The sequence below is a fragment of the Sorex fumeus genome, unplaced genomic scaffold (genome assembly GCF_029834395.1).
Source record: "Sorex fumeus unplaced genomic scaffold, SorFum_2.1 ptg000033l, whole genome shotgun sequence".
Lineage (NCBI taxonomy): Eukaryota > Metazoa > Chordata > Mammalia > Eulipotyphla > Soricidae > Sorex > Sorex fumeus.
The window spans coordinates 27,117,996-27,140,975 of record NW_026606090.1 but is presented as its reverse complement, the minus strand read 5'-3'; the positions used below and the strand labels follow the sequence as shown (position 1 = coordinate 27,140,975).

The following is a 22,980-nucleotide window of genomic DNA, read 5'->3' as shown; positions in this document are numbered from 1 at the left end:
CTTTCTTGCCTTGTCCTTCTCAGTTCTATGGTCCAGTGCCCAGGGGAGGCAAGGTACCCCCCTCTGACAACTGGAACTCCCTTGTCCTATTGTGCTCTATACCACAGATAAGTGAGAATATCCAGCACTTGTCTTTCTTCTGCTGACTCCCCTTGATACGATAGCCTACTTTTATTTACTTTTATTCTCCTACCCCTGTCCCTTCCCTTTGCTTCTGTGCTCACTAGGGGTTAGACAAACACCTGGCTGTGGTGCTCACACAGTCATAGTGTTTGCCAGGGGCTGCCCAGCAGCTGAGGCGGAGCGATAGAACAGTGGGTAGGGCATTTGCCTTGTATGCTGCTGACCTGGGTTCGATTCCTCCGCCCCTCTCAGAGAGTCCAAGCAAGCTACCAAGAGTATCCCGCCCGCATGGCAGAGCCTGGCAAGCTCCCCGTGGTGTATTTGATAAGCCAAAAACAGTAACAACAAGTCTCACAATGGAGACATTGCTGGTGCCTGCTCGAGCAAATCGATGAACAAGGGGAGGACAGTGCTACAGTGCTACAATGCAATTAAGACCCCTGATTTACAAAGTTATTTATAGTTGAGTGTGAGGCATACTATGTTCCAGCATCAGTCCCAATACCAGTGTCAAGTTCCCGCCACTGGTGTCCCCAGGTTCCTGCCCACCCCCACCCCACCCTCCTCAGCAGGCACATTTTTAAGTCTGACTATTGTGGTCTGGATCTCAAGCTTTCAGCGTTGTTGAGTCTGTGGTTTCGGTATCTGGCTAAAGCACGCTAGCAGAGAAAGATTTCTATCTCAGACTCCTGCTTCATGCCTCAGTGTGACATTAGCTAGGAAGAATCTCCTCACTGGCACCTCCTGAGTCGGATACCTTTAGACATCCCAGATGCTTCATTCTTCCAATAACTAAATACTCCTGAAAGATTAAACTGAGTCCAAGCAATAGAAGGAAGCCCCTCAACTGCCGAATTCCTTTTGACGGGATCATCAAAATTCACATTTCAGTTACAAACACTTTTTCCATCTCAACATAAATATTCAAAGAAACTTTGTCACTTAAGAGGGACCTTCTATTCCCAAAGGTATAAAGTTATAATTGGATATACTGTTACCAAAAGTAAAGCATCAAATAAATCACCGGCAAACATGAGCAACAACACGTCATAAATTCAAAGATACAGCTATAAATCCCTATGCTGGAATCAGAGATTTCAGATGAAGTCATAAAAGTTAAATGGAGAAATCACTGAAGAGGTCACCAGGGAGCGGTCCCCGAGCATCCCTCAAAACCGGCCACCCCATGATTTCCTGGGAAAGATGATACACAGCCCAGTTCCCGGACCTCACTGGCAGAAATGTTAATACACTATGGGGCTGGGAAACAAAATGCTAGTTTACTTCCAGATGTCCCAAGTGATTCCAATGTGCATCAGCAGGAGAGAACTGTTGCTCTGGAAGGGTCCCATGGACTGCTCCAGATTGAAGAACTAGTTTCAGGTATCAAACCCGGCTCTCTGGTTTCCACAATACTCTTTCCACAGTCTTGGACACAGAAATCCTAACTATGTGGTTGATACAAAAAAAAAAACCCTAAATATATGAAAACACTCATACTGGAATGCATTAAAAAGTGCTTCTTGGAGGGACTGGAGAGATCATATAGCAGGTGGGGTGCTAGTCTTACACAGACAACCTGGGTTTGATTCTCAGCGCTGCTAGGTGCGATCCCTGAGTACAAAGCCAGGAGTAAGCCCTGAGTGGCCCCAAAAAACATCAACTAAAAAAAAAACAGTCCAGTCCAGGAGCCAGAGATAGCACAGGGCTTTGCGTGCAGGAAGTCCAGACTCCAACCCCAGCACCTCATGGTCCCCCAGCACCACCAGGAGCAACCCCACACACACAGAGCTGGGACTAGCCTCCCCAAGCAACACTGAGTGTGACCCAAAATGAAACAGCACCCAAAATAGTGCAACCCGTTATAAAGCTGCCCAAGTAGCGATAGTCAGCTTCCATAAGCATAAAATATTGAACCAACACCACTTGCATTTTTTAAAGTTTAAGTAGATTTTCAGAATGATAAATAGGATTAGCCCAGGTCTCTAAATAGGCCTTTCAAAAGAAACTTTGCACAGATGCTTTAATTCTGATGCATGCCCTATAACATACACAAGCATTTCAAACCATTCACTGCTCAGGCTTTTTGTAAGTAAGTACTTTATTTGTAGTTGCAGCTGATTCCCTTAGTCACCTTGGCTTTGTTCTACTGAAGTGTCTTGGTTTTTCCTAACCAGGCCTCTAACATGGTCTCCTTGCCCACCTTCCCCTTCTGGAAACTGCTGAGAGCAGCGCTGTGGCTGAGTGAAGAAGCCAGAGAGGGCAGCTGAGAGGAAGAGGTGGCCAGCTGGGAAGGACACTCGGGACACTTCCTCGCTGACTCTGCTATTATGGCTAGTATTCAATTCCCTCCTGAAGGTGTTTAAAAAGAAGAAGAAGAAGGAGGAGGAGGAGGAGGAGGAGGAGGAGGAGGAGGAGGAGGAGGAGGAAGAAGAAGAAGAAGAAGAAGAAGAAGAAGAAGAAGAAGAAGAAGAAGAAGAAGAAGAAGAAGAAGAAGAAGAAGAATCTAGGAGTTGTATTTTTGCTATTTGTTTTCTGTCTTCCTTCCCAACATCCCTCTTATCCACACTCTGGTGATCTGGTGAGTCACTGGTCCACAACTGAGCACTACTGTGGGCCCCCTTGGCCATGGTTTATCAAGAGTACCACTGGACACGGCGCACCCTTGTGAGGCTGACAGGCTCCACTTTAAGACTCAGCAGACCTAAGTTTCAGTTTCCCCCATTAGAAAGTCCTGACTTCTCAGAAAACAATATCACCCTCGGCAGATTGCTGGCAACAGCCTATGGGGGGGGGGGGGGGGGGGGCAAGGCAGAGGCGCCCAGCCAGGCAGATAGGGCTGAGGGAGTGGAGTCACAGGACCAGACAGGGACCAGAATTGGAAACATACTGCCAGTTCCTAGAAAAATGCTGTTATGTGACCAAACCCTATATAAACTGTTTGTAATTCGGAGCCAGGGTCCTTGTCAAGATTCCACTGCGTTGGACGAGACTTGGACCCAGCTCTAACTAGCGATAAAGGGGTCTTTCACTTGCATCCTCGTTTCTGGTCTGGCCAATGTGCGAGTGAAACTCCCATCCCGGGACTACTACCCTCGTGGGACAGCAAAGAGGGGGCCCCTTTACCTGGCAGGGGCCACACCCATCCCAGCCCCACCTTCGTCTTCTTCTCTGCTCCTCCTGCAAAGCTTCCAGGGCCACAGCTACCTCCCCATGGCACGCCAAGGCCCAAACATGGTCACTCTGGTGAGGAAGTTGGGGCTGGCTCTGCACATGTGCCAAGACAGCAGCCTGCTCACTAGTGCCAGTGCCACGATGCCGATCCTGGGTCCAGCCTTCCCAGCAGCTGCCCCGGCATCAAGTACCAAGTACCCAAAGTACCCAGGGCCAACTTTGACCCACAGAAGGCAGGAAAGAGACAGGCAGAACTGGCAAGTTTCTCCCAGTTGCAAAGAAAGGCGTTCAGAATAGGTGTTCCCACGCCCAGTCCAGTGGGCCTCTTGAGCATGCAGAGTATTTGGAACTGAGGTCAGTCAATGTCCAGAAGATTCGAGAAACTTTTACCACTACCTGACAAAATGGAAATTGTTGCGGGGTAGTGGCGGGGTAGAGGGGTGTGCTTACACAGAATTAGGGTTTGTTATCAGAAATAAACTTTCTATTTAGTGTTCAAGGGTCACTCCTAGGGGCCAGAGTGATAGTATAGTGGGTAGGGTGCTTGTCTTGCAGGCAGCTGACATGAGTTTAACCCCCAGCACCCCATATGGGTTTAATCCCCAGCACCTCATATGGTGCCCGCAGCCCACCAGGAGTTACCCGTGAGGGCAGGACCAGGAGTGAGTTTTGGCGGCTTACACTGCTGGGTATGCCACCAAAGCAAAAACAACACCCCTACCATCACCCCACCACCACCACCACCAAAGATCGCTCCTAGAGGTACAAGGACCATGTGTGCTGCCAGGGATTCAAACCACACGGGCCATATGTGTGGCAAGCACCATAACTATTTCTGTAAGCCCTTGACCCTTCTAACTGAACAGCCCATGTATGTGGCAGGATAAATATCTAATCACAGAGCATCTGTGATTGTCGGATGAGGACCCTCACCTCCGCCTGGGAGCTCCCTTCCTCTCACCTTGCAGCCCCTGGCCCCTCTCACATGCCTGAGCTAAAACTATATACTTCTTTGTTCCCTCGCAGTCATTGGAATTCTCCATCTATAAAAACTCCTTACATGTTGGGGCTGGAGCAGTAGCACAGCGGGTAGAACATATGCCTTGCATGTGGCCAACCCAGGTTCGATTCCCAGCATCCCATATGGTCCCCTGAGCACCACCAGGAGTAATTCCTGAGTGCAGAGCCAGGAGTAACCCCTGTGCTTCACCAGGTGTGACCCAAAAAGAAAAAAAAAAACTCCCTACATGTAAATTAACTGCCTTTGTTCTCCTGTTAAATAGTGTGAGGACAACTGGATTACTCCAACAGCCTGGGAAGAAGCAGCGACTCAGGAAGAAATTTCTTATTCCCCACATGAGACAAGTTTCCAACCGGAGTCTCAGGGAACTTTCTGGGGAACTCAATAATGTTCTTCCAAGAATCTCTTCCCTTTTCTCCCTATAACTGCTTCTCTGGGACCCAATAATGTTCTAGCTCTGGGAATACAGGCTCGGCCAAAGAGTGAACTAAAGGAACAGTCCCTTGCAAACATATATGCATGGAGCATTCAACTACAGAAACAGGACGGTCTACTTTCAAGGCACTGGGCAGGGGGCAGGGATGAATAGATAGATACTTCTCCACCTAGATCAACTGATTAAATGTCAATGGTTTAATTAGTAAGCGAAGGAGTCTAAGAGACTGATTTTTTATGTTAAAGTTTTGGGCAGTGTATTACATACCTACCCCTGTACACTCAGATTTTCATCCCCGCTTCTCCGACACAACTGAAATATATTAATGCCAATGACCTGAACATCAAATGTAGATGTCGGTACTGAGAAAAATAAAATAAGTAGATGTCAATAACCTCGAGGATTAAATATTTATATGCCTGTGGAAGCAAAATATTTAGTGATCAATAATTGACTGACCTATTTTTTTAACCTGTCAGGAAGGAAATGAATAGCTGCATTTGTTTTTTATGCATCACACTGGCGGTAAATGGATAACAGGAGGTTGGGCAAAGTGTCTGAGAGGTCAAGGAGTTAAATGAATGTGCACAATTAATTTTTCTTTTTGGATGCCTCCAGAGATGAAAGATGAAAAGATATCAGTAAGATATCAATTCATCAATTCCATCCTCCAGTCTTCCCGCTGGTTTCTTCTCCTCTACCTCCCTCCCTAATTCAGGGGACCAGGATTCCCACTATTTGAGAGAAACAGTTGTCTTACTTCTTCTTCCACATTCCAGTTCATTCTCTAGGGAGAAGCCAGAAGGATCTCTTTAAACCACAAAACTGAACAAAAGAAAAATTGTATCATATCACCCCGCTTTAAAACCTTCTCAGGAGCAACAAAAAAGGACGAGAGCAATAGCTCAGGGATGAGTGCATGCTTGGCAGGCAAAGGGCCCGGGTTTGATCCTTGGCACTGGCACTGCCTGGTCCCCAAGCACAGTAGGGAACAAAGCCAGAGCAAGGCCGGATGTGCCCCCTCCCAAACAAAGTTCTTCTGATATTTTCCCATGGCGCTTAGAATACCTCCAACCTCTTGCTCTGTTTGGAGCCCTTTCTGATCTGCCTCATTTCCCATTCAGACCTCACCTTAGACATCTTTCTTAAAACCCACAGTTCTCTTGCCTCAGTGACATCCTTTCTGACCCCTTCAATTTGGTTTACATCTGCCGTTTCCTGTATCCCGAAATTCTCTCTCCCTCTCTCCCTCTCCCTCTCCCTCTCCCTCTCCCTCTCCCTCTCCCTCCCTCCCTCCCTCCTTTCTCTCTCTCTCTCTCCCTCTCCCTCTCCCTCCCTCCCTCCCTCCTTTCTCTCTCTCTCTCTCTCTCTCTCTCTCTCTCTCTCTCTCTCTCCCCCCCCCCTTCTTTCTTCCCTCCCTCCCATAGGAAGCCCTCCTCAATCTTAAACTTCAGTCATAACGTTATGTCCTGGAGAGTCTTTTAATTTCTTCGTGCAAGTTAAAATGCTTGATTCCATCTAGTAATATCTGACTGGCATGCTACAAAAACTCCACAAGGACAGAATCCATTGTGTTTACCACTACAATCCCAGTCCCTAGCACAGGGCTACACAAAGAATAAATGTTTCCTGGAGGCCCATTGTAGAAAACAACAGCAAAGAATACATCCTGAGACATTCTCAAATTCTCCCGTCACAAAAATGGTAGCATCTGATTTCTTCAATAATGGAATTAGGAAGATTATTTCACATAGATCAAAGCCATCACGTTAATCCAGTGATCTAGTCTTCCATCTCTTTGGCTATCCTCTGCCTGATAGTTGTTACTGAAGTACCTCCCTTTCTCTTCATTTCTACTCTGAGCCTCTCCTTCAGTGAAGGGTTTTGGTGTTTTTGTTTTTCTAATTAGCAAAATTGCTAATACTTCAAAAGATTTCCCGCATACGCCACAGGAATAGGTAACAGAGCCAAGTTGAAAGGCCGGCACTCGGCAGCTACTCCTGGCACTTCTCCCTAGCTGGGTCAAAGCTAGTTTAGTTAGGCATGAAACGGTGGGGAAAGGTTTCCACAATCAGAGGGCAGTCGGGGCTTCCAGAATGTTGATCCAGAGAAGGGCAACGGCCCTGTGGTGTGGGACCTCAAGTCCCCAGATGCCAAGAAACCGGATGATTTCTTCTGAAGGGCAGAGGGATGCTACTTGCTGGTCTTTCACCCTGAGAAGGTAAGACCACCAGGAACTTTTCCAGCAAGAAAGCAATACGGCAGAGGAATAATTAGAGCTATATCCAAAATCAGGGGCAAAGCAAAATAGCCAGATAAAAACCCATGTAGTGGGGCTGGAGCGATAGCACAGTGGGTAGGGTGTTTGCCTTGCATGCAGCCGACCCGAGTTCGATTCCCAGCATCCCATATAACCCCCTGAGCACTGCCAGGGGTAATTCCTGATTGCAGAGCCAGGAGTGACCCCTGTGCATCGTCAGATGTGACCAAAAGAGAAAAAAAAACATGGAGTATGTTCAGCTGCTCCTTGGGACACTTCCTAAGTCTCTGCCCCCCAACATCCCTCAGGAACTCCTATTTTCTTTTCCTTTTTTTTTTCTTAATAAAACCTATCACTTTCCTGCCTTGGGTCTCCTAAGTGAAATACCCTACTCTCAGGAGGACAAGGACAAGGAGAGACAGAATTCTGGTCTGCCAGGCTGACTGGAGTTTAAGTGGGGATTTTTTTTTTGATGTTAGCTTTTTAAGACTGATGAGTGAAGAGAAACATCGATTAAATCTGCAGGTTTGATCTTGCATGCCTGCAAGGGGTGTCATTACCTCTGCTGGAGAACAGAACTTCCGGCTCATCTTGGAGCATTTCTGGGCATCAGAGAATCTGCCAAGAACTGGGTTGGTGCCAGGAAGCCCCACTGGCCAAACTGCTGAAGCCGCAGTAATGAAATCTGTCCCCTGCCCTCTGGTGCCAGTCAGAGGCAAAATGCCCAGCATTTGGCATGGGTCACTTCAGCGCTTTCGTTTAGATTTTAAAGGTCAAACTGAGAATGGTTTCTGACTGACAGCCGCTCTCCTTTCATTTTTTCTATCATCAGATGAACAGAGAAGTTAAAAGGGAACAAAGGTCAGAAACATTCACGATGGCAGCAACAAGGCAAAGAGGATGAAGGTGGTTTGTTCATCCCCTCTGAACAACTCTTAAAGCTCCACGAGTCTCACCAAAGCCTTCTACTCGTATTAAGCGAAATCTAGCAAAACCCTGTTAATTTATTATAGAAACTGAAAGTCAAGTCAAATTTAATAGGCAAATTTCTCATGGAAGGAAATGAGTACATTAGCTATAAAGAATATTAATGTCTTGGTATAATTAATACTACCCCAAAGGTATCTTGATAAATCAAGAAGTTCTTGGCATGGAATAATCTATTAATGATTGTCTTACTACCTTTAAGCTTAATAATCTCCTAAGACAGAAATGCCTTTGGTAATTAAATTTTTATTTGGATCAAATACTTGCACTTAGCTTCAAAAGTGAAATGGTCTTATCAAGCCAATAACACAAGATAGTACCCTGTCCTTCCCCTTCCCTATTTCTACATGCCAAAGGCCACCATTCCACTTCTTTCAGTGTTTCTTCTATATTTACCATTTTAAAAATTACATAAGCAGTCTGTGAAACATGCTATTTCTTGACTGTTTTCAGTTTCAGATAATAGCCACTGTCTACTGCTCCGGGAGATGTAGATTTGACTCTCCTAGGCTAGATCTGCCCACACATTTGTCTTCCTTGCTCATCCACTTTTGATTGCAGCTATACATCCTGCTTCCATTATAACAAGTATAAATATTTCAGAGTCTCCTACCTCCGCGCCTGGCTGTCCTCGCCGGGGCCCCTTGGAGGGGAGCGGGTTGAGCTTTCCTCCCCACCCCGACCAGGGCTCCAGCAGCCGAAGACCTCCAGAACCAGCCACCACCATGCTGAGACCACTCTCCGCACACATGAAGGTACCGGCAGAGGAACAAAGGCATGCGGGTTCCGGGGCTGAGATCTCCAAGCGTGCTCGGATCGGGGCTGAGCACCCTCCACCCAGATCCTCCATCTTCCAGTAGGCAGGGGTCACACCCACCAACTGGCCCCCTGGTGCCGTGTAATCCCATCAATGGCCAAGACTCAGAGACTATAAAAACCAGCTCCCGGAACCACGCGGCCGCAACATCTTATTATGACATCTTATTATCTCATTCTTACTTTGGACAAACTAGCAGGCTACCGAATGTAGCCTGCCCACACGGCAGAGTCTGGCAAACTCCCCGTGGCGTACCCAATATGCCAAATATAGTAACAATGATGGGTCTCATTCTCCTAACCCTGAAAGAACCTTGAATATGGAACTTTTTAAAAAATTCTCAGGGCTAGGATGAAGGAGACGTTACTGGGGCCTGCTCGAGGCAATCGACGAACAACAGGATGGTCGTGATCCTGAAATATTTCTTACAATGCATTTTGGTTCCATTCTCTTGTAACTTTGTTTTGTTACATTTTTCAAAACTCTGACCCACACTCTTACACTTCCCCAAAGCCCTACAAAAGATCTCTCAAATTAATCAATCTGCTGTGTGGACAAACTAAGGTAAGGTAAATAAGGTAAAGGCCCTCCCGTTGATCGTCGATTTGCTCGAGCGGGCCCAGTAATGTCTCCATTGGAGACTTTGTTGTTACTGTGTTTGGCATATCTAATACGTCACAGGGAGCTTGCCAGGCTCTGCCGTGCGGGCGAGATACTCTCGGTAGCTTGCTGGGCTCTCCGAGAGGGGCGGAGGAATCGAACTCGGGTCGGCCATGTTGGCTGCGTGCAAGGCAAACACCCTACCGCTGTGTGGACAAACTAACTAAGTTAAATTGACAGATTGCATCTCCAACAGTAGACAATCGTAGTAAGATTGAGGTAGGCGGCCAGGAAGTTGGAGTTTTGCTTATACTATTTGTTCCTTATCTATGATCTCAGATGAGCTTGGGAACACTCGTGAATAGCAAAATAAGAATCATTAAAATCTCAAGGGCAGAAGAGAATTTGGGTTCTATTTCCCATCTTTCTATCTTATTTGCAGAAACTTTCAAAAGACAGAAATTAACTTGACAAAAGTTGAAAGTACGATCCATTCTCTATAGGAACTGAACGAAGGACAAAACAGTCACAACTTCGTTGAAAAGGGTCCACGTTTGTTTTTATTTATTTATTTATTTATTTTTGCTTTTTGGGTCACACCCGGCGATGCTCAGGGGTTACTTCTGGCTCATGCACTCAGGAATTACTCCTGGCGGTGCTCGGGGGACCATATGGGATGCTGGGAATCGAACCTATGTCGGCCATGTTGGCCGCATGCAAGGCAAACACCCTACCCGCTGTGCTATCGCTCCAGCCCCGGGTCCACGTTTTGACCAAAAACTTTGACACCTGAAAATTACGTATCTGTTCTCGTAAGAACCACTGGATACCAGTTCTTGTGCAAAGTGATATCATCATAGCGGGTTTATGTGATAAAGATCACAACACAGCTGTCTCCAAGTGGCCACAGTAACTTTCTGCCAGATAGTGCCAAGCATGTGGCATTTGCCCTGAGCATCTAGACTGGGAAGAAACCCAAATGAATGTTCTTCCTATTTTTCTATAAGTTAAAGAATCTGTTCATACTTCCTCATCCACCTTTTTCGTCAGACAAATCATGAATAAAACTAGACTCATAAAGTAATGGTAAATTAAGAGTTTATACTAATTTTAATGGTAAATTAATATGAACAAAGAGTATTGTATTTTGTTTGGGTATTGGAATGATAGAAGAAGCAAACTTTCACACAGCCTACCCAGGCTTGATCCCTGGCACCACATATGGTCCCCTGAGCCCCACTAAGGATTGATCCCTGAGTCGAGAGTCAGGAGTAAGCTGGAGTAAGTAAGGAGTGACTCCTGATGATACTCAGGGGAATATTCTGTGGTGCCAGAGATCCAAACTGAAGACAGCAGTATGCATGCGTGAACCTTAAGCCCTAGGTATCTATCTCTCCTGCCTCTGAAGACTACATTTACTCTATAAAGCCAAAAGTCAAGGAAAGATAAGTAGCAATCGTAATGGAAAGAATAGTGGTGTAAGGGTTTCTGACTTAGAAAAGATGATTCCAAGATAATGCCCAACTGAGGAAAGCCAACGGGCAACCTAACTTCCCCAGAAGACACCCTGGCTCCCAAACACTCCAGAGCTTGACAGCGGTATATCCAAAAGTCTAGATGAAGATTATTTGAAAGATATCGTAAGAGACAGAAGGCCAGAAACTGTTACTCTCCAACTGAGGCCCTTTCTCGTCCCCACCTTGTGAGAGTGTGAATGGTCTATTCTGAGGAGGTCAAAGAGAGACCTTCAGGCTGGAGGCAAGGGCTGTTGGGAAGGTCAGTGATGTCACACTAAAAAAAAAGAATTAAGAGACATTTACAGGCTGGGTAATAAGAAGATTCATCATCTTCTAACACTCAGCTTTCAGAAGGTTGGCAGCCTGTTAAATCCTCCCAGCAGAGAACGGAAAGAATAATCCTCTCTGGGAAATCTATCAGACCAAGAGAATACCTCTCAAAAGACTGACACTGAGGGCAACCAACCTACAAAGCTGAGCTGTGACCTGCAATTATGTGTTATAATCATGGAAATGCTGAATAAGAAACGAATTAAAATCCTCGTGTTCCTTCTTGGGAAGTCAATGAATAAAGCCTTAACTTACAAATTACAAAATTAGGAAGTAACAATGCAAGCATGTTATTAAGAAAATAGCTAAAAGAGCTGAAAGTGATTGCTTCCAGGGACTAGGAAATGGGGGCAGATTCAGCTGTTTGTCTTAAATAAGCCTGTGCAGAGCGTTTAACTATGTACAAGAATACATTCGGTAAAATGTAATTTAAGTAAAACAAAGGTTTAATCATAGGGTCTAATGATTCATTAAGAATTCATTCAAGAAGCATGTCAGGCTCAGCCAGGGAGACTTATATAACATCTCAAGACCCAGTAAAAGGGAGCCGGAGAGATGACACGGCCGTTTATCTTGCAGGCGTCTAATCTGGGTTCGATCCTTATACCTTACATAGTCCCCCGAGCATTGTCAGAAGTGGTCCATGAGCACAGAACCAGAAGTAAGCCCTGAGCACATTCAGGTATGACCCAAAAAACAAACAAACTAAAAAAAAGAAAAAATAGTGAGGATAAAAGTACCAACATCTGGCCCCCCAGCGCCATCTTTACAGCATACAGCCGAAGAGAAGGGCCACATGGAGGGCGGGACCCACAGCTCCAGGAGAAAAAGAAAAAAACAGGTTCCAAAAAGAGCCGAGATCATCGGGAAGTCCCAGATGGGGTAGGTACCGCATCCCGCCTCCCCCAGATGGAACCCCGGTGACCAGAAGCCTCTACAAGCACAGCTCGAGTATGTGGGAACTAGGACTTTTCCTCAAAACCGCGCGGCCGCTTATGTGGCCGCGCGACATCTCTCTATATACAAAGTAATCAACGGGAAGTAAACCACCCAACGTTTCTCCCTGAAAATCAGTGTTAAGTTTGGAGCACGGCCACAGCCCCAGAAACACAAGGACTTAATGCAGAACCCAGCAGCTTGGAGCAGAAAAGTGAACGGACTATGCGTTAATCCAGGCCATCATGTCTGCCTGGAGGGAAAAGGGTGTTGCCCCATTCGCCCTCTCTTCTCTGGAAAGAAGGATGGCGGCCGCATGGGAGCCTTGTGGACAGCAGGTATGAGCCGGGGGTGTGGGGGCGACTAAAACCTCATGGGAAGGGGCGCGTTTTGGTCCGCCCTTCACGCCCTACCAAGGCCACCAGTTGCCCCCCACGAGCGGCTCTCCAGCACGGCCACGACTCCAGAGCACAGAAACCAATTTCTTAACTATCTGACTTTCAGTAGAAATACTTCCAGGGTCAATAAGTAAAATAGCAGAAATCCAAACCCAACATTTAATTCTTGAACCCAGCTGTAGAAAGCAAATCACTTCACAATGCTTTTTCAGCATGTCTGATTTGGGGGGGGGGGGGGGGGTAAACTCTAAATAATAGTGGTGAATCTTTTAATGAAACAATGAATCTAATCAAAGCAGATAGAGTGTTAACTAGAATTCATCTGCCTCACAGGGACGGGGAGGGGTGGGGGGTGGGGTCTTATTGGGGTTCTTCATGGTAAAAAATAAGTATTGGTAAAGGGAAATGTGTTTGATATTTGCATGACTGAGACCGAAACCTGAAAGCTTTGTAACCTTTCCCACAGTGATTCAATAAATAAATAAATTTTTTAAAAAATAACATATGCATATGCAAAAAAAAAAAAGTACCAACATCCTCATTTCTTCCACAACTTTGTGTGAGCAAGAATCAGGCCAGTCAGTCAATGAGCTTTATTTACTCAAGCTGCATTCTTCCAGGAACTTGTCTCAGTAGGGGTAACAATGATCAACAAACAAAGCTTCGGTTATTCCTGTACTGAGATTACAATGTGGAGAGGCAATAGATGGAAATAAAAAGTAAATGAGAGAACTTTATGGGTAGTGATTGCTATGAAAGAAAAAAAATTTAAGGCCAGCGCTTCTACCACAGAGAAATGCTGTGAGAGGGATCACTGGTGTAGGATGAGGATAGGATAATACAGTATTCTGGTATTTTTTTTTTACAGTTTAAACGTTTTATTTTTAACCTCTGCTTAATCTCCCATCCCAACCTCCTTCATGTCAGGTAACTAAAGTAGCCTTTGTTTGATAATCAATGTCAACTAATTAGTCTCTATATTTTTTTCTGTTTGCCAAGTTTATATCTTCCTTTTGCACACAAGGGTAAACATATCTAACACCTGTCTTTTATATTCTGGCTTATTTTGCATCGCAAAATTGTCTTGAGTTCTTTCATTTTGTTAAGAATGGCAAAAAAATTCATTTTCTCATAGCTGAATAGTTTTCATTACATATGAAAATATTATATATATATATTCTGAGGCATTTGATTCCTTTGGGTGCAACTGTATATGAAATTGATTTCTGAATTTCTTTATAATGTTAGGGACCAAGCCAGGAACTCACATAAGTGAGATGTGTGCTCTGTAATGGGTTACATTCCTGGCCCTGCTTCCATCCAAGAATGCAACATATTTTTGTATATTGATAACCAGTTACTTCGTATAGCTCATTATTTCTAAGAGCTTTTTAATATAGTGTTTACTCTTTTTTACACTATACCCTATCATCTGAAAATATTAGTAGTTTCATTTCTTTTCAAATATGGATTCCTTTTATTTCTTGTCTAATGGCTCTGGTTAAGATTTCTAATGCTACATTAAATAGAAATGGTGAAACTAAATAGCTTTGACTTACTCCTTATTTTACATAAAAACTTTTCATTTTTTACCACTCAGTATGTTAAGTGTGGGTTATAGTATTTGGAACATATTATGCTGAGATATATTCCTTCCATTCCCATTTTTAACATAGACGTGTAATTTCTTTATATGGTTTTAGTATTTGAATGATAGCCAAATAAAATATATTTGAAATATTCTCTCTTTGATTATTTTTATGATTCTGAGCAGAATAAACTTCATTAAAGATTTGGTAAATTAATTGCTCTGACATTTTTCGGTGGGGTTTGGGGAAATTTAAAATTAATGTTTCAGAGGGTGTGTTGCCACCAGCAGGTCAAGCTGTATGGTGCCTTCAGATTTCCTGACACCCCAAAATTGCCACTGTGCCTTTGTCCGGACCCCAACAACTTGGGGCCAAGTTTATCAAGAAATTAAATGACCAAAAGTTAGGTATGTGGGAGCCACACCCGCAAACCACCTGCAGCTCAGCTATATAAGCTCACTTATTGGCCTTATTTCAGAGACCGATAAATCTCAAAAGAGATCAAAAGATGCAGTTAGGGCTGGTGGCGTGAGGCAATGCATTGAGCAGGCACACCCTGCAGGGCATATGCCAATAGTTTATTTCTCTGGAAAAGATGGAAACGAGGGCCATGATCCAGACACACACAAAAGAATCTCCAAACCAAACAGCTCGCTGCAGAGATGCCTTTGAACTTAAAGCCAGGCCAACTTTACCAGGGTGCCTCCGTCGGGGGCAGGCATCATCCTTCCGCCTGTTCCCTAAAAGCCCCGGCGGCCACCAACTTCCAGAACCCAGTGAGAAGTGCAGCTTCCAGAACCCAATGAGAAGTGCAGGCTGTCACCAGGGCCCTGGCGGGGGAAGGGGGGGTTGAGTTTCCCTCCCTGCCCCAAGCAAAACCTGGGAGCCAAAAGCCTCCAGAACCCAACTGCCACCATGCCCAAGCCTCACCCAAGGGGACGAGCCTCATCCAAGAGAGGATGAACCTCACTGGAGAGCAGTGAGGAAAACCCAGGTACGCGGAACCCGTGACTGAGATCTCCAAGCCTGATTGAATTGGGACTGGGCCTCCTCCCCACAGTCCCCAGTTTTCTGATAGCTTGGTAGTCACACCCACAAACTGCCCCCAAGCGCCATGTAATCGCATCAACAACCAAGACCCAGAGACTATAAACTAAAGCTCCCGGAAGAGAGAGACGCAGAATTTCCTGGACAGTATATTCTATCCATAACAAGCAATACAAAACAAATCGTCTAGCATTGCCTTTTCGGCAGGTTTGAGGGGTGGTGAGACAGGTGTCAAAATATCGAATGCAACCAAAGTAGAGAGAGAGTATGGGGAATATTGTTTGCCACACAGGCAGGGAAAGGGTTGAAACGGGGTGGATGGAGGCGGGGTGGAATACGAGGGATTTTGGTGGTGGAAAATGTGCACTGGTGAAGGGATGGGTGTTTGATGATTGTATGAACGAAGCTCAAATATGAAACCTTTGTAACTGTATCTCATGGTGAATCAATAACAAGGGGGGAAAAATAATAATAAAATAATAAAATAAAATCAACATTCTGAATTAAAAAAGGAAAAATTAGGAGATGGAGCAAATACACAGCGGGTAGGGTGTTTGCCTTGCACGCAGTGAACCCGAGTTCAATTCCCAGCATCCCATATGGTCCCCTGAGCACTGCCAGGGGTGATTCCTGAGTGCAGAGCCAGGAGTAATCCCTGTGCATCGCTGGATGTGACCCAAAAAGCAAAAAAAAAAAAAAATCAAAAAAAAAAAAAAAGAAAAAGTAATGTGGAATTTACGCCCAATTCAATCAGCTTAATCAATGGCTGAATAAACAACAGTATTCCTGCAGGGCTAGAGCAATAGCACAGCAGGTAGGGCATTTGCCTTGCACGTGGCCGGCCCACGTGATTCCTCCGCCCCACTCGGAGAGCCCAGCCAGCTACCAAGAGTATCCCACCTGCACAGCAGAGCCTGGCAAACTCCCCATTGCATATTCAATATGCCAAAAACAGGAATAACAGGTCTCACAATGGAGACGTTACTGATGCCGTTCGAGCAAATCGATGAACAATGGGAGGACAGTGCTACAGTGCTACTCCTATATTAAAAAAATAAATAAAATAAAATAAAGTAAATGTTTCAGTTTCCATACTTGTGATCAAGTAGTTCAGATTTTTTATTTTCAGTTTCCACACTTGTGATAAATTAATTCAGATTTTTAATGTCTTCTTCTTTTAGTCACACTAGGCTGCCTATACCTAAAATATTCTATTTTGAAGCCTCATAATTTCTTATACTTCTTCCCCCCCACGGTCACGGTCAAGGTCCTCCCGTTGTTCATCGATTTGCTCAAGCGGGCCCAGTAACGTCTCCATCATGAGACTTGTTGTTACTGTGTTTGGCATATCGAATACGTCACGGGGAGCTTGCCAGGCTCTGCCGTGCGGGCGAGATACTCTCGGTAGCTTTCCGGGCTCTCCTAGAGGGGTGGAGGAATCGAACTTGGGTTGGCCATGTTGGCTGCTTGTAAGGCAAACGCCCTACCGCTGTGCTATCGCTCCAGCCCTCCCCCCACACACACACTTTATTTAACCACCAAGGTTTACAAAGTTGTTCATGGTGCATTTGTTAGAGGCATTCAATCCTTATACTTCTATGGCATCTGTTGTAATTTCTCTTCTTTCATTTATGAATTTATTAATTTTTTTCTTTTCTTTTCTCTATGTTACATAAAAGTCAAATTTATCAAATTTATCTTTCATCAAAAACAGTTCTTCATTTCATTGACCTCTTGAAACATTTCTTCTGTTTCTATTTCATTTATTTCTGCTCTGAATTTTACTATTTCCTTCCTTCATACTAAATTGGCTTTATTTGTTCTTTTTCCATTTGTTTTGGCTGCAATGTTAAATGTTTGTGATCTCTAGTTTTTTTTGTTTCTTTTTTTTTGGGGGGGGGGGTGGAGGTCACACCTGGCTGGGGGGGGGGGGTGGAGGTCACACCTGGCGATGCACAGAAGTTACTCCTGGCTCTGCACTCAGGAATTACTCCTGGTGGTGCTTGGGGGACCATATGGGATGCTGGGAATCAAACCCAGGTTGACCGTCTGCAAGGCAAACATCCTCCCTTCTGTGCTATCGCTCCAGCCCCACTCTAGTTTCTTAATGAGGGCCTGGATCTATCAATTTTCCTCTTTTACCACTTTTGCTGCATCCCTTAGATTCTGGTATTTTATGGTTCCACTTTCATTTATCTCCAGCATTATTTTCATTTCTGCTCTTCAATTTCCTCATTGACCCAGTCATTATCAAGAAGCACATGCCTTGCTTATAATGTTTGCGGTTTTTACCATTTTAATTTTATGAGTGAGTTCTAAGTGTGGCCAGAGAAATATATTCTTGGGGCAGGAGCAATAGCACAATGGGGAAGGAACTTGGCTTGCATGCAGCCAACCCAGCTACAATCAATCTGTGGCGACCCATGTGGCTCCAAGCCACCAGCAGTGATCCTGGGCATAGAGTAAGTAGTAAGCCCTAAGCACAACCAGATGTGGCCCAGAAATAAACAAAGGAAAACAACTAAAATAGATACGATTCCAACCTACTTTCTTCCAATTTTACAAAGCACATTCATGAAAGTGTTCTGAAAACCTTGCCTGGATTCCCTCAGGACCAAGCCATGAAGAGAGGGTTCCGACCTCACACGCCACCTTTTCATGATCCCCAGGTTTCGTCAGAGGGGTGATATTAGACATATTTCTTCAGAGGAACGATATTGAGTCGCTTGCCTTTTTCTCTGCTTTCACTGTGCCTGTTTTGACTGAAACTTCCATTTAGAAGGTCACCTGAAACCAAAGCGTCTCTTTCTTCTAATTCCCTCATCCTCAAGGGGACACCAAGCCTTCCTCATGACAAATGTTTTTCAAGGAAACAGCTGAAAAATGCAGATTTTGTGGCTAAGATAATGGTTTCTAGGACAAAATTTAGTAGATGTGAGCTGATTAAAGTAAGGATTTATTCACAGCAACTGTTTTGCTTGTGCTTCAGAGAATTATTAACATAGGCACAGGGTGGTATTTCTTACCTGGCTTAAACCACACACAGTAAGTAAATGGGCTATGCATTTCTTTGGTAAGAGTCTTTTGTGATTACCTTCAGAAATACATTTATTTTCTGATAATTCCATTTGCCATTTTGTTTATGAAGCAATATGAAGGCTATTTATACAATATTTGTCTGTACCAGCTAAGGGAGAAAGCTTAGAGGGTGGGTGGAAACTGGGGACTTTGGTGGAAGGAACGTCACAATGGTGGTGAAACTGGTGTTGGAACATTGAATGCCGGAAACAACTACATTACGAACAACTTTGTAAATCACAGTATTTAAATTCCTAAAAGTTTAAAAATAAAATGTTTACATTAAACAATGAATCATCTCCCCAAAGCAAAATAAGAAAGTGGGCTACTAAGGTAAACAAAATTTGAAAAGATTCCAGTTTATGAAACTTCAATTGAGGTCACAGTCATTCAAGTTTCCATTTCCTTTAACTAGGTCAGTGTTTGATTCCAGAAGCCTTTTTTTCAATCTTCTCTTTTAATTCCTGCTCCACCAGATTCCCTTTTTCAGTTTCAAGTAACCTACTTAATTAGGATTTGGAACCCACACACTGAAAGTGTGCTGTCTTCATTCTATTTTGCTCAACCAACCTTATTAATGAACTGAATTTCTAATTCAGCTTGTTAAAAACCAGACACCTTCCACAGTTCCAAAATCCAAATATCCCAGTTAATTATACTCATACGTATAATATTCATACATGAGTATATTTGCTATAGGCTCCTGAATGAACATTCACGTATGGCCTCGGCCAAAGCACTGGGTCAGATGTCAGGTCACTTGTTACCCCCACTCAGCTGCTGACAGTATTTAAATTCCTAAAAGTTTAAAAATAAAATGTTTACATTAAACAATGAATCATCTCCACAAAGCAAAATAAGAAAGTGGGCTACTAAGGTAAACAAAATTTGAAAAGATTCCAGTTTATGAAACTTCAATTGAGGTCACAGTCATTCAAGGGGGTCTTGCCACTCCTAACTTTCGTGAGCCTCAGTGAGTCTAGACTCTGGCATCCTTTACTGAAATCTCAGGATTGCTGATCATCTTTTATCTACCGGGAATTCTGCCACAAAGAAGGAAAGGGAAAAACACAGTATGAATTAATATTGCCCCGTCATCAGAAATTGTACACTGGGACTGGGGAGGGAACTCAAAGGGTTGCTTCAAATTTGATGTCCAGTACTGTATGCTCCCACTCCCAACACAATAGATCCTCCCAGCCACACCAGGTAGAGCTCTGGTAGTTCCCAGCGCCTCTGGGAGAACCAGCACTGAATTAAGTAGTTCCAGAACCCTGAGCACCACTAGAGAAACAAAATTAGTGAAAAATATAGGACAAAACCAAGTGGCATAATTACCTAATTTATCTTTTTTATTTCTCATGATTGGTGCTGTGGCTAACATTATATTAGATGTTCAATTAAGTGGCATGAAAGGAGGGGAAACTGTCCCATGAACATTTGAGAATAGAGGCTATATTCGATGGAGGGGAGTGGAAGGGTTTCACAGGCATTATATTTAAGTTGCTAGTAAAAGGCCATTCAACTTTCAGAGAATCCCTGATACTATCCTCTAATATGATGTAAAATTGTGTCATCATTCAGGGTTCTCCATACTTTGTTCCCCAAATATGGTTCAATCCTTATTTCTCAATTACACAAAATTAAACTATAGTTAGGCCCCAAGATTTGTTCAGCCCCATTTATTACCCATAATTTGCTACTCCCATGCCCCGTTCAAATTCATGCTATTATTCACATTAAATGCCATCCAATCCCAACACAATCCATTTCCTTCAAAACCAACTTCAAATTTATCCTGTTTTATGAAAAAGACATCCATTCCTCCAATCAAGTTGTTTTCTCTTTTTGAAATTTTCCAAGATTGGTTGAATTCAGTGTATGTATCCCTTATCTTTGCGTTAAAGTCAATAAATATATTTGTTTCAAGATAGTCTTGGACATTAGAAACTATATATTCATCGGTATTGCCAAACAAATGGTACGCATTCTGTCAATTGTTTTTGATATGACAGATACAAAAAAAAATCTAAAACTGGATGAATAATATCGAATGTAGCCTGCCCACAGGGCAGAGTCTGGCAAACTCCCCGTGGCGTACCAAATATGCCAAATACCAGTAACAATGATGGGTCTCATTCTCCTAAAGAGCCGTGAATATAATCTCAGGGCTAGGATGAAAGAGACGTTACTGGGGCCTGCTCGAGGCAATCGGCGATTAACAGGATGATGAAATGAATGAAATGAATGAAATGGATGAATAATGGTTCTGAGACAGGAACTTCTATGTCAAATGTTAAAATGGTGATGACTCCAGTTTGACTTGAATTTAAAGTTTGTCTGAATCATAAGGATTATCTGGTTGAAGGATAATCAGTTGAAAGTGTACTCAGATCTCTATGAGATTCGTGCATATATTAGGAACAACAGGGTAACAAAATCAGAGACATGAAAATCAAACCAGAGCCATTTGGTAGATGTCAGTTTCCTGGGAATTTGGCAGGAAAGAAGATCATCCCTGAGAGAAGAATAATGTCTTACTCTGCTGATAAAATTAAGTAGGAAAGGGCCTGGAAATGGTACAGTGGGTAAGTTGTTTGCTCTGTATGCAGCCAGCCCAGATTCAATCCTAGCAAAGCATATGATTCCCTGACTACAGCCAGCAGTGACTTCTGAGCACAAAGCCAGTAGTAAACCCAAGGCACAACTGGGTTTGGCTCAAAATGCTAAAAGAAAACAAAATCTAGTGGGTGAGTATGTAGGCCCTGGACGAACCACTAATCTAAAATCCTACTTTGTATTTTAGGCTTTGTGATAATCAGATCGAGAGTTCAAGCTTGTGTTAAAGAAAACAAGCATCCACCAAAACAATGATTACTGAATTTTAGAAGTGGTAAGAGAACCTACAGCTTCCCAGAGAAGATGGAGTGGGGACGGGGAAAAAACATACTACACACAAAATTAGGGGGACCAAGACCCCTTTAGATCCCTCCACAGTTAAACTGGAAACTGGAAGAAAAAAGTGTGAAATTCTTGAAAAAGGCTTTCAAAATTCTGAGAGAAAAGAGTTTCCAATCTTGAATTCCATACTGACTTAAATCATCCATGAAGAAGGTAAGAGTAAAATAAAGACACTTCCAAACTTAAGTTAACAAAAACTTACAGGAATTTTTCCCAGAATGTATTAAAATCAAAGGCATAAATCAAGAAAGAAGAATAAAATTTCTATCATCTCTTCTTTTGGGAGCTAATTGATAACTCAGCTTTGGAGAAAGATGACAACCATGAGAGAAGGGAAATCCCTGCTTACCATAGAAGAGAAACGCTTTGGTCTTGGGATGATAGAGGTAACTTTTGTTGATGGTGAAGAAACAGGTATCTCCTCCGCACTGGCCTAACCTTCCGGTTTCTCCGGTCAGTGGGGACCACCAGAGCATAATGGGGTAGTTCTCGGCTTCCGATCTGGATCTCTTCTGCACTGTCCGTGCCTCCTTTTTCCGAAGTGAAGAGAGCTGAGTAGACACTTTTGCAGTATTTGAATGTCCACCTCGCAACTTGGAGCTTTTTAAATTCTTCCTTTCAAATTTTCCCAGTTCAACCACTACCTAAAAAGAGAAGACATGTTTTTTTTTTTTTAATTTGCGTTGCAGCAATATTTTTGACTGGTTTACAAGACTGTAGAGGAGTAGACACTCATGCATCTTCAAATCTAGGTTATTAGATAGATCCTGCCCACCACCACAGTTCACCGAACCAGCCACCCTTTCAGCCCTTCTTTTCTCTCACTGGATGACTCTAGCTCTGTGGTCAAAATGCAAAGGTTCGTTTTGCTTTGGATTTTCCCTTGCTTTGATTCTTTTTTCCCTTCCCCACTTTGATTCTTTATATCCCACATTTGAGTGAAATCATCTAGTATTTGTCTTTCTCCTTCTGACTAACATTGCTTAACATGACCCCCATGAAACCTTGCTATCATAAAGCAAAATTTATCTTTTTTTACAGCTGTGTAGTATTCCACCATATATATGTACCAGATCTTCTCTATCCACTCATCTGTTGTTCAGCACTTAGGTTGTTTCTAGATCTTGGCTACAATAATAACACTGTAATGAAAACAGTGGTGCTGTGTTCTTTGAAGAAATATCTAGAAGTGGAATTAGTGGATCATTTCATTTAGTTTAAAATATTAAAATATTGTTTAATATTTTGAGAAGTTTCTGTGTTGTTTTTCCATACAATATAGACCAATTTACATTCCCATCAACAGTGCCTGAGGATTCCTAATTCTCTACAACCTAACACTTTTGTTTCTGCCTTTTTTTAAATTTTACTTTATTTTGTTGGTTTGGGGGCCATAGTCAGTGGTACTCAAAGCTCATTCGTGGCTCTGCATTCAGGGATCACTCCTGGCCCAGGCCTGGGGGATCACATGGGGTGCTGGGGATTGAACTTGGGCTGGCCACGTGCAAATCAAGCCCCCTACCCACAGTTCTATTGCTCTGACCCCATTTCTGTCCTTTTTTGATTAGGTCAGCGTCACAGAGTGAAGTAATATCATTAAAGTTCTTGCTTGTTTTCTCCTGATAAGCACTGATAGACACATATTTCAAATGTGGGTATTGGCCATTTATATGTCTTCTTTGGTGAAGTATTTATTCAACTCTTCT

At 43.5% G+C, this 22,980-nt stretch overlaps 1 protein-coding gene across 2 annotated transcripts in view; it reads right to left on the bottom strand.

Moving 5' to 3' along the window:
- Positions 1 to 22,980, bottom strand: part of FUT10 (fucosyltransferase 10) — a 101,341-nt gene that overhangs the window by 60,847 nt on the left and 17,514 nt on the right. For both annotated transcript variants that reach the window (XM_056116819.1, XM_056116820.1), the window contains one exon: positions 21,624 to 21,918. In XM_056116819.1, the coding sequence (XP_055972794.1) occupies positions 21,624 to 21,918 (295 nt within the window). The remainder of the gene's footprint in view (positions 1 to 21,623; positions 21,919 to 22,980) is intronic.